This window comes from Pogona vitticeps, chromosome 2, assembly GCF_051106095.1.
Source record: "Pogona vitticeps strain Pit_001003342236 chromosome 2, PviZW2.1, whole genome shotgun sequence".
In the NCBI taxonomy this organism is placed as follows: Eukaryota; Metazoa; Chordata; class Lepidosauria; order Squamata; family Agamidae; genus Pogona; species Pogona vitticeps.
Window position 1 is genome coordinate 287642346 of NC_135784.1, and position 17240 is coordinate 287659585.

The 17240-nt window shown below is 38.7% G+C and overlaps 1 protein-coding gene across 1 annotated transcript in view; it reads right to left on the minus strand.

The window, feature by feature from the left end:
- Positions 1-17240, minus strand: part of ITGA2 (integrin subunit alpha 2) — a 64449-nt gene that overhangs the window by 5384 nt on the left and 41825 nt on the right. Inside the window, exons 16-28 of the mRNA XM_072992771.2 lie at positions 15458-15597; positions 13499-13650; positions 12594-12701; positions 10421-10503; positions 9798-9939; positions 9305-9397; positions 8533-8609; positions 7304-7387; positions 7047-7149; positions 5239-5349; positions 4643-4747; positions 3149-3259; positions 1445-1534 (exon numbers count right to left, since the gene is read on the minus strand). Coding sequence (XP_072848872.2) covers positions 1445-1534; positions 3149-3259; positions 4643-4747; positions 5239-5349; positions 7047-7149; positions 7304-7387; positions 8533-8609; positions 9305-9397; positions 9798-9939; positions 10421-10503; positions 12594-12701; positions 13499-13650; positions 15458-15597 — 1399 coding nt within the window. The remainder of the gene's footprint in view (positions 1-1444; positions 1535-3148; positions 3260-4642; positions 4748-5238; positions 5350-7046; positions 7150-7303; positions 7388-8532; positions 8610-9304; positions 9398-9797; positions 9940-10420; positions 10504-12593; positions 12702-13498; positions 13651-15457; positions 15598-17240) is intronic.

Here is a 17240-nt window from a genome sequence, read left to right on the forward strand (position 1 = left end):
TTAGTGACTTTTAATTCATCAGAGGCTGAACACTATTAAAACGGTGATGTAAGCAGATCCCAGTGAGTTTTAATATTTATCCACAACTTCAATAGCTTTAATCATTTTGGCTTATCTGTTTTGCTGAGGCTGTAACCAGCAAGAGAGCTTAGCCACATAAAGAGCTAAGCCACAGCCAGAAGAAGAGCAGCAGTTCATAGTAGCAACCGCGCAAGCATTGCCTAGGGTGACTCTCATTTTAAATTCCCTGCTTGAAGTGACACTTTTGGCCCAAAACATAAAGATGAGCACAGAGTGCAAGAGGTGTATGTATGAGAGAGAACACCACTCCCCCGCACCTTATTTTCATAGATAAGAAAAGTCAAACACCTGCACTTGAAATGCTGGTACAAGAGGCCTAATTGGTTAATAACTAGAGGACCCAATAATCTAATTAACTTTAGTGGCTAAAGATTTTAATTTATTGATTAATATATTAATTCGCTCATTCATTTTAAGCAGGGGAGAGGGAATCCGAGAAGAGTCTACAGCTTCAGCTTGAAAAAGTGAAGTGAAAAAGTAACTCCAGTTGTACAGGAAAAGCTGTGGTAATGAAATGACTAAGAGTACTACCACAATGACTTAGGATTTCCACTTTTAACCATGATTCTTGATTCTAAGTGAATGGTGAGGCAGAGGATGCAACTATTCGGTAGTGCAGAAAAACATTCTATAAATATTCGGAGATACTTAAAATATTTCTGATATTGCTACTGTACTTCAATACTGTATCAAGTCAGCATCCTCTAACTAGAATAAAGACCTCATTCTTAACCTTTTTCAATCCAGACAAAGACTCCACCTGTGCGGGGGTATTTGTATTCGTATATGAATATGAATACCCCCATCTCTAGTCTGAAGCTTTAAACAAGAAAGTGGCTTTACACAGGACCACAAAAAGATCAGCATAGATGGGACCATAGGAAAGAAGTATTAGCAGAAGTGGGACAATAAAGAAGAGGGGCTGTGGTCTGGAATGGAAGTTGCATCGCAACGAGTATGAAGAGTGAATTCATATCCTTAAGAGATATTAAGAAATAAACCATTATTTCAGGAGAAAGAAAATGGAAAGGAAAGTCACGGACCAAAACAATGTATAAGAAAGACAGGAAGAATGTTGTACAGATGGTGGGAAAAATACTAGTAACATCAGCGAATAACATGATACATGAAAAAAAAAATTAGAGCCCTTGCATGAAACGTTCATGACCACTTCATAAACAAAACTGATAATTTTTGCAGCAATTTTAGAACTCCCAATATAGTTTATACATGTCATCATAACAATGTTACATTTTAATAATAGGGGAAAATGTAGTGCAGTGTTGAGCCATGCATTTTGAAATGGTTGTACAAGCAGCCTTTTTTTGCATAATGAGTCTGAAAGCATTAAAGTCACACTTACTGATAAATAATTATCTCCAGTTGCAAACAGATCTGAGTTCTGTGTATCAATTTCCGCACTTGCAGACAGCTGTAATGTCTGGAAGTGTGACTGCAACAGAAAAACATAGTGCACTAAAATTTAAAAATATATGACTTTCATCCAGTTTACACAAATATTTAGGGCTTTTAATCCATTTAAAAGAAACATCACATTGATTGGAAAAATAGGGACAACGAAGAGTTTGTCCAACCGGTTTTTATATCTTTTTATGAACCTTTAGGATGTAGTACTAAAGACTACCATGGGCAGTGCTATCTCAAAGACCAGCCAGCATTAGATTAGGAATAGGTAAAAGCCTCTTTTACCAGCAGAAATGCCCATCTGTTTGCTGAACCCTCTTCTGTCACTTGATCACAGATACCTTCTGACAGAGTGACCAGCTATTCTACTGGCTACAATCGGTTAGCAGAAGAGACAATGTGGGGGGAAAGAAGCAGAGTGAGACATGTTGCAGTGGTGCCTTGCTTGACGATTATCTCGTTAGATAAGGAAATCGCTTGATGATTAGTTTTTTTGCGATCACTATTGCGATCGCTAAACAATGACTGAATTGGCTTTTTTCACTTAACGTTAATCAGTTCCCTTCTTCGGGAACTGATTTTCCGCTTAACGATGATCAAAAACAGCTGATCGTCAGGTTTCAAAATGGCCACCCACTGTGCAAAATGGCTTCCCGCTGTGCTTTAGGACGGATTCCTCGCATTACAGGCACCTGAAAATGGCCGCCCTATGAAAGATCTTTGCTGGACACAGGTATTTCGCCCTTTGGCACGCATTGAACCAGTTTTCAATGCATTTCAATGGGCTTTTCCGTTTCGCTTGACGAAGATTTCGCTTAACAGCGATTTGAACGGAACGAATTATCCTCATCAAGTGAGGCACCACTGTATATCAAATCAGGGATAGAACTATAATACAAAACTAGGCCACGATAAGGGTAGTCCTAAATAATTTCCAGCATTCCTAGGCTAGGAAGAATCTGGATACAGCACTGATGCAGCTGGTCTATTTTTGGAGCCCTTAGTTGTGTTGGAGAGTTCTGATTGCGATGTAGGGATAGAAAAGTCTCACTGGGTATTTTGGGGTTTATTTATGCATAAGCATGCAGAGGTTTGCATTGTTAGGAGGATTATTTTGAGATCTATGCTCAGTCGTTCCCAACTTTAAATTTTCAGTCCTATAAACCAGTGGTCCCCAACCTTTTCTGAGTTGTGGACTGGTTAGGGTTGGTAGGGTCTGTGCGTGGGGAGGGGCAACCCCTGCACTAGTGGGTGTGCTTGCAGAGGGGCGGAGCATGCTCATGTGTATGTGCAAAGGGGTGGAGCACACTCGTGAAGGACAGAGGCATGCTCACATGCATGCACAAAGAGGTGGGGTGCACTTGAAGAGGGGAGGGGTGTGCTTCCTGGTGGGAGGGGCACCCATGTGTGCAAGTGGTGAGCTGTGCATGCAAGCGGGGTGGGTTGGTGCAGTATGTGTGTGTGTGGGATTTGTCTCTGCAGCCCGGTTCTGCCATGGCCCTGGACCACCACTGGGCCACAGACCGTGGGTTGGGGACCCCTGCTATAAACAACTATCTGGCAAAACGTTTAGCCTCATATATTCATAACAATACAGAATATCCAGGCTATGATAACTCATTAAAACACAGACATTACTTACAGCGGCAAATGTCCCATTCCAGATTCTGGTAGAAACATTAACATAATACTCGGCTTTCAGCATGTCTTTTAACTTGCATGTAATTGTGTCACATTGGACATTCTTACAGTTCTTTAAGATAAAGGAAAAGTTTGATTACCGAGTCTTGCTACTAAAATATTATTATTTTCAAATCTGGCAGTGTAATAACATCATTAAAACATTGTGCATTGTTCCATATACCTCTCAAAATAGAAGACATTTATAGCAGGGAATTTTTATAGACCTGGCTTTTTGTCCAAATCCAACTCTAACTCCACATACGAATGATCATATTTCCTATTGCTGGTTCCAATTAGAGTAGATCCAATAAATCAATGAGATTTAGAAAAGAACTGACTGACCGTTCAGCAATTGATGCAGTAGATATAATTCTGCTCAGTATAGCAACTAGATTTGATAGACTATTGGAAAAGAGAGATTGGCTATTTGATAGACTATTGGAAAAGAGAGTTGGAAAAGAGAGATCTATTGTGGCATTGTTAATGTGCCCTAAATCCTACAGAGACGTTTTGGTGGCAATCCAAAACAAGCACCTTTATGCAAGCACTGACCCTGCTGTACAATTACATTCCCAGGGAAGTTAGTTTGGCTACCTCGACATCCACTTTCAGATGAGTGGGTAAAAAGCATATCCTTTTATTAAATTCATTATATTTCTTGGAGACTAACATTGCCCTTTGTTACACATGACAGCCTGGTTCCTTTTGAAACTCCACTTAGTGGAAGGCCCCACAAGCAGAATTATGCAAGATCTCATCATTGGTGCAAGCACTGCTGTTGCACAAGCAATGTTTCCCACTGAGCAAACCAAACTTGTGTTTTCACAAGTATTCAATGTCTCTTCGTGCAAGTGGTTTCAATTGTTCCTGCTTCAGTCCCGGATCCTAGTCTATGTTTTTAGACATTGATTTAAGATATGAATGCATATGTAGAAATGACAAAAGGGAATAGAACAAATACCGTAAGTGGTTTAAAATACACTTACTACAGACACACATGCACACACACACAAAAGCCATGCATTTCTGAATTAATATATCCTTGAGGCAATTTACACTAAAATCATAAAAACAATAAAAAACAAAAATTGCACAGGAAATATAGGTTTGCAATCTCATTTTTACCCTAGATCATTAGGTGTCAGACAGTAAGAGACACAGGCACCAGAAATGACATGTTTCAGTCACCTATAATTGCAGGAAACAACTCAAGAGCCCTGATCCCAAACACTTTTACATTGTTCAGACCTTTTTTTTTAGTCTCATGATTCAAACTGTACTAACCCTGTTGTTGCAGATTCTATACCAAACAGATGTGCAGAATATTAACTAAATTCCTTTGTCTTGTCAATTAGGCTATAAGTGGGTAATCTTTCAGCCTATAAAGTGGCAAGTCATAACCAACAATATAGAAGCCAAGATCTCAGATATTGCACTCTTATGTTCAACTCACCAATTCTTTGAAAGACTTGAAGTTTTCTTTTCTAAATGACGCTGCGTAGCCTTGTTGTCCTATTTTATATGGATTGATCTGTGCATCACAGCTGATATCACCATCCTAGAAAGAGCAGGCAATATTATGCATGAAGAAGAAGATAATGATTTTATTCTATTGCCTTGCATTTGCTAGTCCCTGTTTGCTGTACTACTAATGCTAAAAATATTACAGAAAACTTCATAGAAAAATGGACAAATCTTGCTGAATGCTGGAGCTAAAATAGCAAAGTAAGGAGCTTTCAGGAGGAGCAGGACCAGGATAGCAGCCAAATCTTCCTGCAAAATCCTTGTACTGTTCCTGTAAATCAAGGTGGCTAAACAGTCATTCCCAAACTTTATGCTCTGCTTCCCCTTATATTAGGGGTGGGGAACAAGTGGCCTGTGGTTAGTCTCCTCAGATAATTAGCATCTAGATGACAAAGGTCAGCTGACATCCTCCAGAAGACCAGGGGAGATGCCACACAATTTTTGATGGTCCACCACGGCTCTGAAGCACAATATCTCAAAATATTTTTAAATATTCCTACTATAATTCAAATATATCTTTTTCACCTGATTAGTGTGCACTGCAGTCACATACATCAATAGATTGTTCCCCTCAGTGTGGTTTGGAATATGGATTTTTAAAGATGCCATGTTTACTAGGATACTTCCTCTTGTCACCTGGAAAATAAACAATTTATATAGAGAAACACTGGAGAAAAAATTGCTATGTTGCAGTTCTCATTGTTAATTTAGAAAAGGATATGTTGACAATATTTATTCAAGGCTTAGAAATCACAGAATAATGGCTGGTAACAGATCTTGCCCTTCCTCTGTATGACAGTTTTTCAAGTATTTGAAAAATGCTATCATATCTACTTTCAGTTTTCTTTTCTCAAGGCTAACATGTCCCATTCTTTCAGTCTTTTCCCATAAGGCTTGGTTTCCAGCCCCCTAATCATCCTTGTTGCCCTCCTCTGAACTAGTTCCAATTTGTTGGCATTGTTCTTGAAGTGTGGTGTCCAAAACTGAGCACAGTACTCAAGATGAGACATAACCAGAACTGAATAGTGGGGAACTAGTACACATAGGAATTGGAGACAATACTTCTGTCAATGCAATCTAGAATAGCATTAGCCTTTTTTGCCACCACATCACACTGTTGGCTCATATTCAGCTTCTGCTCTACAATGACTCCAAGATCCTCCTCGCTTGTAGTATTGCTGAGCCAGGTATCCCCCATCTTGTAACTGTGTTTGATTTCTTTTTCCTAGATGCAGTACTTTGCACTTATCCCTGTTGAATTTCATTCTGTTGTTTTCAGCCCAGTCATAATAAATCTGATAATCTTTAAAGTGCTATAGAGTCCTTAGTTATCTTTTAAAAATTTGGTAGTTCCTGTCTTCCAGGGTGTTAGTTATCATGGAACATATCTAGTAAAACTCCCATGTTTCACATCCATGAATGAAATGACAGCTGCTTATGCATTGAATACACATTTTGTGGTCCTCGAAATCCAGTTTTTACTGACATGAGATAGATGTCACTTAATGTGACCATTTGACAATTGGATTATTGACAATATGATTAAAACACTGGATTTCTTGAGAACCCAGTGTTTTTAGTGTTGGAAGAACTGCAGTCTAACTTTCTACCAAATTTTAAAAAGGTAACTAGGAACTCTATAGCACTTTAAAGATTATCAGATTTACTATCACATGAGCTTCTGTGTATAATCTTATGGCTCATAATATAATAAATAAGTCACGCTGTTAAGTTATTAGAAGACTCTTAGTAGTTTTACTGCAATACAATGATGTAGTTACCTCTTTTGCACATTTTGCTAGTGTCCAAAAGTCTTATTTCTAAGACAGTGTGAAATGGTAATGTATTGTTGGACAAGTTTTCCAATATACTCAACACTGACAGCAGATATAGATAGGGAATAGTGTGGACAGCTTCAATAGTAAAGCAAAGCAGATATGGTTGGGGCCATATGCTACATTAGCCTCAGTTGCCACCTTCTGAATGCAACATAGTGAAATATTCTGATCATCACCTGTGTCAAAGATGAGAGCTACTGAGACATAAGATCATAATCATGCAATAGAAATCCTACTGAGTTTTAACAATAAACACAAAGCAAGGATAGTCCATCTAGAGCTAGTGGGCTAACTTTGACCTGGTCCTCCCTGCTCCTCACTGCACAATGCTTTCTGCACAGAGCTATCTGTAAACTGCATCAGAGGCTAAATTTTCTCAGAATCCTGGAATCTTGTATATACTATTCCTGACATTGCCTCTGAAAGTCCTTACTTACATAAGCTTTAGAAACAAAAAAACTGAACTTTTAGAAGATGGTGGGAATGTTCACTAACCTTAACAGAAAAATTGAATTCAGGTCCAATTTCATCAAAACTGTTCACCATGGAAGGAACTTTATGATCAGAATAAACTTCATAGAAATTCATACTGGTAAACCTGAGCAGAAAGAAAACCAGTGTATATTTAAGCATTTTGTCCTCTAAAAATCTTAGTATTTGGAGATGCTTTTTTTCCACCAGCATTCCGATCTAATTCGTTCTGTAAACACTGACAGAATTACTACAATAACTGCTGGCTAATTTAGAAGTACCTTGTTAAATGAAGGTCTGCATCATAACGAAGAGGGACTGTTAAGTTGACTTGATTGTTTGTATTATCCGCTTCGTTACTGGCACTAAAACACAGTAAGAGTGGAACATTTTAGAAAGTTTTTAATGAAATAAATATATTCATAAACATATCGTAATACTGTTCATTTTCTAGGAGCACTTTTGTCCAAAAGCAGTGTGTTGGTAATAGGACAAACAAGTTGAAAATTCAGTTTGAAACAGAAGGTCTGATGGGTTGGAAAAGCTCCTGACTTGGAATAGTGATATGGATCTGGATTTATTTATTTATTTATTTATTGGACTTATATACCGCCCCATAGCACTACAAGCACTCTCCGGGCGGTTTACAATTTTTAATTATATAGGCTACACATTGCCCCCCCAGCAAGCTGGGTACTCATTTTACCGACCTCGGAAGGATGGAAGGCTGAGTCAACCTTGAGCCGGCTACCTGGGATTTGAACCCCAGGTCGTGAGCAGTTTTAGCTGCAGTACAGCGTTTTAACCACTGCGCCACGAGACTCATGGATGGGGTTCAGTTCCCCCTTTGGGAATGAAGATCTATCTAGAGAAAGTAGAGTTTGCTTCTGTTTCATGTGTCTTGGTTATATTAGTCCAGGCTGTTAGATGGTTTGCCATGTGTGGGCTGCCCTTAAAGACAGTGAAGAAATTTCAGTCACTGCAAAATGGGGCAGAAAGAATGCTTCTCAGAGCTCAGCATTTTGACTGCCTTATGCATTTTCTGCAATACTTATCTTGGCTGTCTATTCATTTCCCCATTCAGTTTTAAATGCTGGCTTTAGGCTTACTCCCTGTCCTCCCTATCCACCTTTTTATATTACATCTTGTTAGGTAGTAAGTCCACTGTGAAACACCCTCTCCAGGAAAATGTTTATGGTTCCTCTCTATTAACCTTTAGCTGATCCCTGAATACCCTCCACCCACCCACCCCAGGTCAGGTTTTAGATGATCACAGAGATTTTTTTTTTACAAACTTTGTACGTGCTGTTTTTTATTTTAATGTGATACTATAGGATTGCTAGGGTTTTGTTAATTTGTAATTGGAACTGAAAGCAGCTTAGTGAGGGCATTAAATGTGCAGTGTGTTCAAATCCACAAAATAAAAATCGATCAAATAAGTAAATGGTTGCTATCAACTGCAAGGAGTTATGTTTGGATGTTGTTGCTTTTTTGAAACATTATACTGTACCTCAAAGCTTGAAAACTCAATAGTGCCAGATTCTGAAGATTTTTCAAATTAATGTCAAAATTAATGTCAAAATCTACCTATGCAAAACAGATGAAAGATGAAATTAGAACAAGCAAAGCCATTTTCACTAATAATTAGAATTATTTTAGTACATTATGTTAAATATATATTCTATAATATTTATTCCTATGCTTTATCCTCTCTATTCATCTTTGCCCTCTTTATTTCCTCTACATTACAAAGACCTATGGCAGTGTTCATACTGCTTCCTCCCCATAGCATATAGGGACACTGAATATGTTAGAGAAGTCTGAAATGTGACTGGACTGTAGCATAACTTCACTTAATTTCTCTGTACACAAACCTCCCTGCAAGTGCATGATGGTTATGAGCAAAATCTAGTTGTGGTCCCAACTGAAGCAGACCTACTGAAACTTTGGGACTTGGGTTTAGCAAGTCCCCGTCTTTATCTCTTGGGTGGCTTTTTCTTTTAAACTTCTTAAAGGCATTTATGTACATCTTTTATTTCAATGAGCTTATAGCTGAAAGAGAGAAACACTGAATCTCTCAGTAAGTTTCTTGTTGTGCACCTAGCCCTATCTATGTCTTTTCCCCACACAACATTCTTGTTTAGCCACCAATAACGTTTTAATGGGAATTAAATTCAACAAAATCATAGGCTGGGTTGGGAGACTTTCAGCAAAACCACAATATTCATGTTAGAAGTTGAATACAATGATTGTCACGACATGCCTAGTGACTTTAAGGGTACCTGCTGTCCTTGTTTAAAAACAGGATAGCTGATCTGGCAGATAACAAATTGTTGGGCAGGGGTCATTTGACAAGAAACATCAGTTCCATCAACCTAAAAGATTAGAAGACGACATTTATTGCTATAGTACTACAATGGTGTAAAAATATACTGTAGCATACAATTAAGGAATTATACATGTTGGCGGGAGTCTAGTCACTACAGGGATGGAACAAAAGGTGTCGAACACTTCAAAGCACTGGGTGGCACAAGCTCACATATGAACAACCATATTTGGGCTTCTCAGAGCTACTGTACAGCAACAGTGAGCCGTAGACAGTGTTGCTATTTAGGAATTACCTTCAAAGCAGTGAAGAGGTGGTGTATTACTCAGACAAGCTAAAAGGTTTGGACACATGTCTGAAAGTATCATTCTTAAAATAATTACTATCTTGAGTAAGCATCAATGTAGCAAAAATACAACAGTAAAAATGGAAATGAAGACTAAACATACAGGCGAAGAAGATGAAGCGAAAAACAAGTTTTCAGAAAAAGCAATTTGAATTCTGGTGTTGTATGCATTTTCATTCTTGTTTCTCAATCTCACACCGAATATCAATCTTTTGTTCTTAGTGCTGACAATAAAAGGTTGTTTGCTGTTAGGAAGGAGAAAAAAAAAGAGAAAAGAACAGGAACATACGGTTAATAAGTTACATGGATGTACTCTAGTCCATTGCAAGGAATGTATATGTACTGAAAACATCCAATATGGGCACAATTCAACATGCAGTCAAGGATCTTTGAAACTTAAGGAAATCTAAGAACATTTTCTCTCAGCAGGATGGTAAAGCAAACCATTTTCATCTGAAAATCTGACATGCAAATTGGTATCTCATATATTTCAAAGAAGCATGCATTCAAAAGTAGTATGTGCTATTATTCATTGTCTTGCTGCTCATGAACTGTTGAACATATGAACTGTTACTTCATTAATATTTTATAATATTGTTTCAATGCACAAGCTTTGTTTAAAAAAGCAAATATGTTACAAGATAACCTTTTAATTTGGTGTATTAAATTTTCCAACAGAAGTATATGCCTCTGTGGAACAGCTAGGAAGAAAGCCTTGTCTCTTACCCATTATGTGTTCTTTGCTGAACTTCAAGTACAAGATCGCTGCTGCAAACCTCATCCCCACCACAATCTTTAATAAACGGTATCTACAAACAACAACAACAACCATAAATCATCTTTTTAACGTGATTATTTCTATCATTCGTAGTGGTCAGAAAAAGGACACATGTGGAAGTAAGCTAATAAGTGCACCATGGTTAACTCTCCTGTAAAAAGAACAATGATGTTCTCTGAGCTGTAGAAATTGTACTAATAAAATTCACTTCCTTTTGCCTGTTTTTCATTGTTTTTGCTGCCATGCGGAAGGCAAGTTGCAACACAAGGTACTGACATCTAACTTCTGATCCCTGGATAGTACCCAACCTCCTCTTTCTGAGACAACTTTTAATGCCACATCAGGTAATGCCCACATGCTTTCCACCTTAATTAATTAAGAGTTAAATGCCATCAAATTGATTCTGACTTATAGTGACCCTTTCCAGGATTTTCTAGCTATAGAGGGCTCAGAACTGCCCTACCACTCCCTTCTTTTGTGGGTAGATTTGGGACTGTGCAATGTGCCCAAGGCTACACAGGCTGGCTCTTCTCCATGGAGGCATAGTGAGGAGTCAAACAGCCAATCTGGTTCTGCAGCCAGATAATTAACTCACTGAACTTTACAGCCAGCTTTTTCAACTGTGCCTTAACTGTTAAATTGATATCAAAACTCTCAGGAACTGTGATCTGCAAGCTCCCCATGACTTATTTTGGAATGAATTTGGAATAAGCTGATTTAGCATCATACAGTATTACTGCTGACTTCTGAGCCAATGTGAATCTCCCAATGAGCTGTATTTATATATTTATAATATATTTCTATCCCAACTTGTATCTGAGGTTCTCAGGTATCATACCAAAATTTAAAGCAATTAATTCATCAGAATCAGAATAAAATCCATAATCAAACAGACCAAAACCAATAACCCCCGCTCCAAATTTAGGTTAATAGCAACATTTTAACTTGGTACCACAACGAGGTCAATGTCAGTGATAGCTGAGCCTATAAATGGAAACAGTTCCATCACTAGAGCATCACAGCCTTCTGCCAAGTCTCCAAATAATGTGGAGCTCCTAACAAAGGAAAAACAATGGGTATATGCTAATGGATGATAAGCTGGGAAGCTTTCTCAGTCTCAATTTTTCAATGTGAGATAGAAACCGTAGGGAAAATGGGGTTGGTGACTTTAAAAAGAAGGTTGACTCTCTGAAACTTGCTTCTGTGTTGCAACTCGACGAGCATCACCTTCATACCTCCTTAGGAAGCTAGTTTCTGTCTTTGTTACCACATTTTACACTTGTTTTGGAGAGCTTGTAGAAGTTCCTTTTTTTGGACTACAACTCCCAGAATCCTCTGCTGGCCATGCTATCTGGTGGACTCTGGGAAATTGTAGTCCACAAAAGGAATTTCTCTGGGCTCTATTTGCATGGTCTATTCATGGAATTCAGGGATTTATTCACCCACTGCCACCAAAACAGTGTTCCTCTATTATAACACCATGTTTTCCTGTCCCTATGGTGGCACTCACTTTATGTGCCAACTTATTGTTTGCACCAGTGGTTCTTAACCTTTTTGAAAGAAACGCCCCCTTGAGCCATTGAGGAAGTTATCATCGCCCCCCTCCCCGCGGTGATGATATTTATTTATTTATTTATTTATTTATTTATTTATTTATTTATTTATTTATTTATTTATTTATTTATTTATTTAAGACACTTAAATCCAATGACCCCTGAAAACAAAATTCAATTCCAAGAAAATGAAATGCCCCCCAAAAGTAACATTTAATAATTTAGTTGCAAGCGAATTTTAAGACGCAAAAAGAAATACAGTATAAAAAGGGCATAAAAACAAACCGCAATGCAGGAACTAAAAATTTCAAGACAAAAAGTCTGAAACTAAATTAAGATTGGAGGAAAATATATATTCATGCACACTGTAAAAAGGCTGCAGCCATCTTCACAGGTTTGGCTTGCTCCAGCGCCCCCCTACTGCCCCCTTCTGCTCCAGCGCCCCCACACCGCCCCTTTTCATTCTACTGCCCTCCTGAAAAATGAAATCGCCCCCTGGGGGGCATTATCGCCCACGTTAAGAACCACTGGTTTGCACAATAGAATGAACGCATGTTAACAGACTCACAGTATAAATAACAGTTGCAGAAGTCTTATTAAGAACAGGACTTGAACCAGGATGGCTGAGCATAGTATCCACACGTACACTAATGGAATCAACAGCATCAGAAGGTTCCTATAAACAAGCACAAACACACACAAATCCTGAATTGCCAATGACTGACAACTATTGTTATGTGTTATTTTATCAATCACCCCCACCCCCCGGCCAGCAAATAGGAGGTACAAGGATTCTGGGCTAATCTTTTCTCTTATATGCTTGCTTTCTGGAAACATTCAAAGTACAACTTGTGTGGTTCCAGATTTCCACCATTCCACCATAATCCAGCCTCCCTTCACACAGTTTCAGTACACTGATTTGGTGAAAGAAAGCTGATGAGTGTGATAATACATACACTGAAAACCAGGATAAAAAACAAATGTGAGTAACTGAATTCAAACTGCATCACTAAGTTTCTCCTCCATAACCAACAGCCTTGGTGGCGGTCACGTAATTCTCCCCAGTTCCCAGGTTTCAGTTCACCCAAATAAATGCCGTTTCAGATCTGTTAAGCAGCAGAAGCACGAGACATATCATTGCCTGAGGCAGGAGGACAAGTGAGACTAGTCCTCCCTCTTCCACTAACAGCACACAGAATGAAATGCTTGAGGTGAGCACTTTGCTCTGCTTCATGAAAGGACCAGCTGTGCTGTCAAGGGAGATTGTACTCTGTTGTGCTGGGAGCTGAAGTACAAACATAACTTTCCCAAGTTCTGATTTCAACTTGTGAACTTGAATCCAACCTACAGTATGTATTTCTACAATGTAGTTGCAGGTTTATCACTTTACTGCAGTTTATGAAGAGAAAGACTCACAGATACACAGTATCTACTTTAGATGCATTATACATAAAACAGTTGGCAAATGGTTACCTGGACATTAAAAACAAGATTCGTACAGTTTTCCTTGGCACGGACAACAAAATCATTCTGCAGATGCCTCTCATTGTTTTCTTTAAATAATCCTCTTGAGGTCACTCGAGAGGATAAGAGATCAGCATCCAGTGTCAGGTTGTATCTGATATCTAAAGAAAAAGAATACTACAGATCTTATAAGAGTTTTAACATTATGGGTTTGAGGAACCAAAGGACACTCCAGGCATTCAAAAGAAAATGGGACAACCATCTGACAGATTTCTATTGATTTAAATTCCTGTATTGAACAGGTGGTTGGACTTGATGGCCTTATAAGCCCCTTCCAACTTTATTATTCTAGGGTTCTATGACACTAGATACAATGATTAAAGTAAATCTTCATGATTACAAAGGAATTACTTCCAAGCCTTAAATGGCTAGGGCCCAAGCTATCTCAAGGACTACATCTCCCATTATGAGCATGCTTGGTCTTAAGATGATGGAGAGGCCTTTCTCTTGGTCCCATCAACTTCACAGGTATGTTTGGTGGGGACATGGGAGAGGGCCTTCTATGTTGCTGCTCCCAGACTCTGCAACTACCTCCTACAGGAGGCTAGGCTGGCCCCATCTCTGCTGTCCTTCCGCAAGCAGGCAAAGACCTTTCTCTTCAGACAAGCTTTCCCTGAGTGGCAGTCTCCCTGAGTGGGGCGTTTAAATGGATTGTTGTACCTTACTGCTTTGAATGTGTTTTTTAGTATGGTATTTGTTTGCCCCTTTTTGGTATTCATATACTCACTGTTCTAAGCTTTCATATTGTCTTTTAATGATGTAAACCACCTTGTGTTCTTTTTAAGGAGAAAGGTGGGTTAAAATATTTTAAATAAATAAATAAAATAAAATAGACATACAGATCATGTTTACTTGATTTGTGCTTTGACCATCCTTGTGAGTTCTAGAAATATACTATGGTACAAAGCAAAGGCTGACAATCTTCCAGGGGTTAAGGGGCTGCACTGGACTTCCCCCACCAGAGCTTACCAGGGACCATTCTGCCATCAAGTTTCTTCTGAAATTACAAGGTGGCTGCCAAAGTTCTTGCCACTGTCATTTGTTGTTGTTTAGTCGTTAAGTCATGTTCGACTCTTCGTGACCCATGGACCAGAGCGCACCAGGCCCTCATGTCTTCCACTGCCTCCCGGAGTTGGGTAAAATTCATGTTGGAAGCTTCGGTGACACTGTCCAACCATCTTGTCCTCTGTCGTCCCCTTCTCCTCTTGCCTTCACTCTTTCCCAAAATCTGGGGCTTTTCCAGGAAGTCTTCTCTTCTCATGAGATGGCCAAAATATTGGCGCTTCAGCTTCAGGATCTGTCCTTCCAGTGAGCACTCAGGGTTGATTTTCTTCAGAATTGATAGGTTTGTTCTCCTTGCAGCCCAGGGGACTCTCAAGAGTCTCCCCCAGCAACACAATTCACTGTCATAGCTCCACCAAAATTTGGAAGCAAATCTTTTGGCTCTCTATGGCCCAGAAAGATCCTTCTGCACCACTGAGCTATCCCAGTTAGCAGGTACTGTATAATGTTTCCTTTCTTTCAGAAGAGCAGGCTTTGAACACCACCAGATATTTGCTGGTGTGTTTCTGTCAGTGGCTGCAACAAACAAGCCATGTCAAAATGGTCTTAAGGGATCTTTGTGCACAGGCCACATATTGCTTACTACTGTTATAAAGCAAAGGATGGACGACTCTGCAGTGAGTACCTGAATTATCTGTGCCTTATATTTTAGTATGTAGAAGTATAATTTATTTTGCAATTTTGGTAGCAGCACAGCCCCCCTTTACATGGTTATGTATTATAATAGCATGCACACAGATGGTTTTGGATGAAAGATTCTCACAACTCATTCTAGTAGGTGATCTCCCACTATCACATAAGTAGTACTTTAAAAAAACATTTAAACTAAAACATTAGGATACTTACCCACTTGATCACTTCCCTTGGGAGGTCTAAAGGTTGCAGTGAAGCAGAGATGGAGAATTACCTCTGTATTCTTGTTTAGTAGGCTGATCTTCTTTGGTGTAGATGACACATTTATAGATAAATCTGCTATACTCTGAGACCTAAAATACAATCAGATTTGCTTGTGATTTCAAGTCACAAAAAAGATTTCTTATTTATTTATATTACTTCTATGCTACTTTTCTCCCTATAGGGGACCCAAGGCAGCTCACAGCAGATAAATTAACTGATTTAAAAACATGATATAAATATTTAAAACCAATTAAACATATATTAAGGTTTTTTTAAAAAACAAGTTCAAAAACATTTAAAATTTGTAAGTTAAAAACCAGCATTCCTAACTTATTTGCCTATGGAAGGACAAGAGGAAGGGGTTCAGTCTGGCTTCTTGACATATTGAATTCCAAAGCCTGGGAGCCGCCACTAAGAAGGCCCTCTTGTGTCCTCACACAATGAACTTGGGAAGGTAGTAAAGCCAAGATAAGGGCCTCTTGAGAAGATTTTAAAAGCTCACATGGCTCACATGGGGTGATACAATCCTTCAGTTAGCCAGGACTATGTTAATGTTTTTCAGTTGCTTTTATACTTGATTGTTTTAATCTTAATGTATGTTCAGTTATTTTTAAATGTGGTATTTACAGTGGTGCCTCGCTTAACGAGTGCCTCGTTTAGCGATGAATTCGCATAACGATGTGTTTTTTTAGAAAATAATATGCACCGTATAACGATGTTTCCTATGGGCGATTTTCGCTTAGCAAAGTTTGGGACCATGCTTCACATAACGAATGCGATTTTAGGTCCCCTGCTTCACTTAACGATGTTTCTTTTTTCAATTTAAAAAGTGTCTCAGAAGGGTCAAAAACGGTTCTAAATGCTTGGATTCGTTAGAGGACCCCCTAAGTCATGTGCAAACCTGATTTGGCTTTGATCTGACTTTTCGTTAATTTATGGTGAATTTTTTTTCCGGCCCATAGGAACCAATGGACCTGTCAAAATCTGACAGCTCCATGCTTTCCTATGGGGGAGAAAACAATTCACCATAAATTAACGAAAGTTCAGATCAAAGCCAAATTAGGTTTGCACACGACTTAGGGGGCCCTCTAACAAATCCAAGCATTTAGAACAGTTGCTGAGTCTTCATTAATTTTTTGTGAATTTTTTCTTCCCCCATAGGAACCAATGGAGCTGTCAGATTTTGACAGCTGTCAAAAGTTGGGGGGCAAAAATTCACCATAAATTAACGAAAAGTCAGATCAAAGCCAAATTAACTTTTGCATCCGTTTTAGAGGGTGCAGAAGCTAATCCAAGCATTTAAAACCATTTTTGACCCTTTTATGACACACTTAAATTTGCAAAAATTGACTTCGCAAAGCCACTGAAATGCATTGAGTCAGCTTCAATACATTCCAATGGAGGAAACATTGTATCGTTTAACGATGTTTCCTGTGGGTTTTTTCGCTTAAGGACGGCAATCCGTGCCTATTGGAACGGATTAACCAGTTTCCAATCCATTCCTATGGGAAATGGTGTTTCACATAACGATGTTTCACATAACGTTTTTTTTTTGGAACCAATTAAAATCGTTATGCAAGGCACCACTGTATATAGTGTTTTAAAATTTCTTATTTTACCTGTGTGAGCTACCTTGCATCTCCTATGGGGAGAAAGGCAGCATATAAATAACTTAAATAAATAAGTATAATAAGAACTCTATAATATGCAGGGAATGGCTAGAAATAGTATG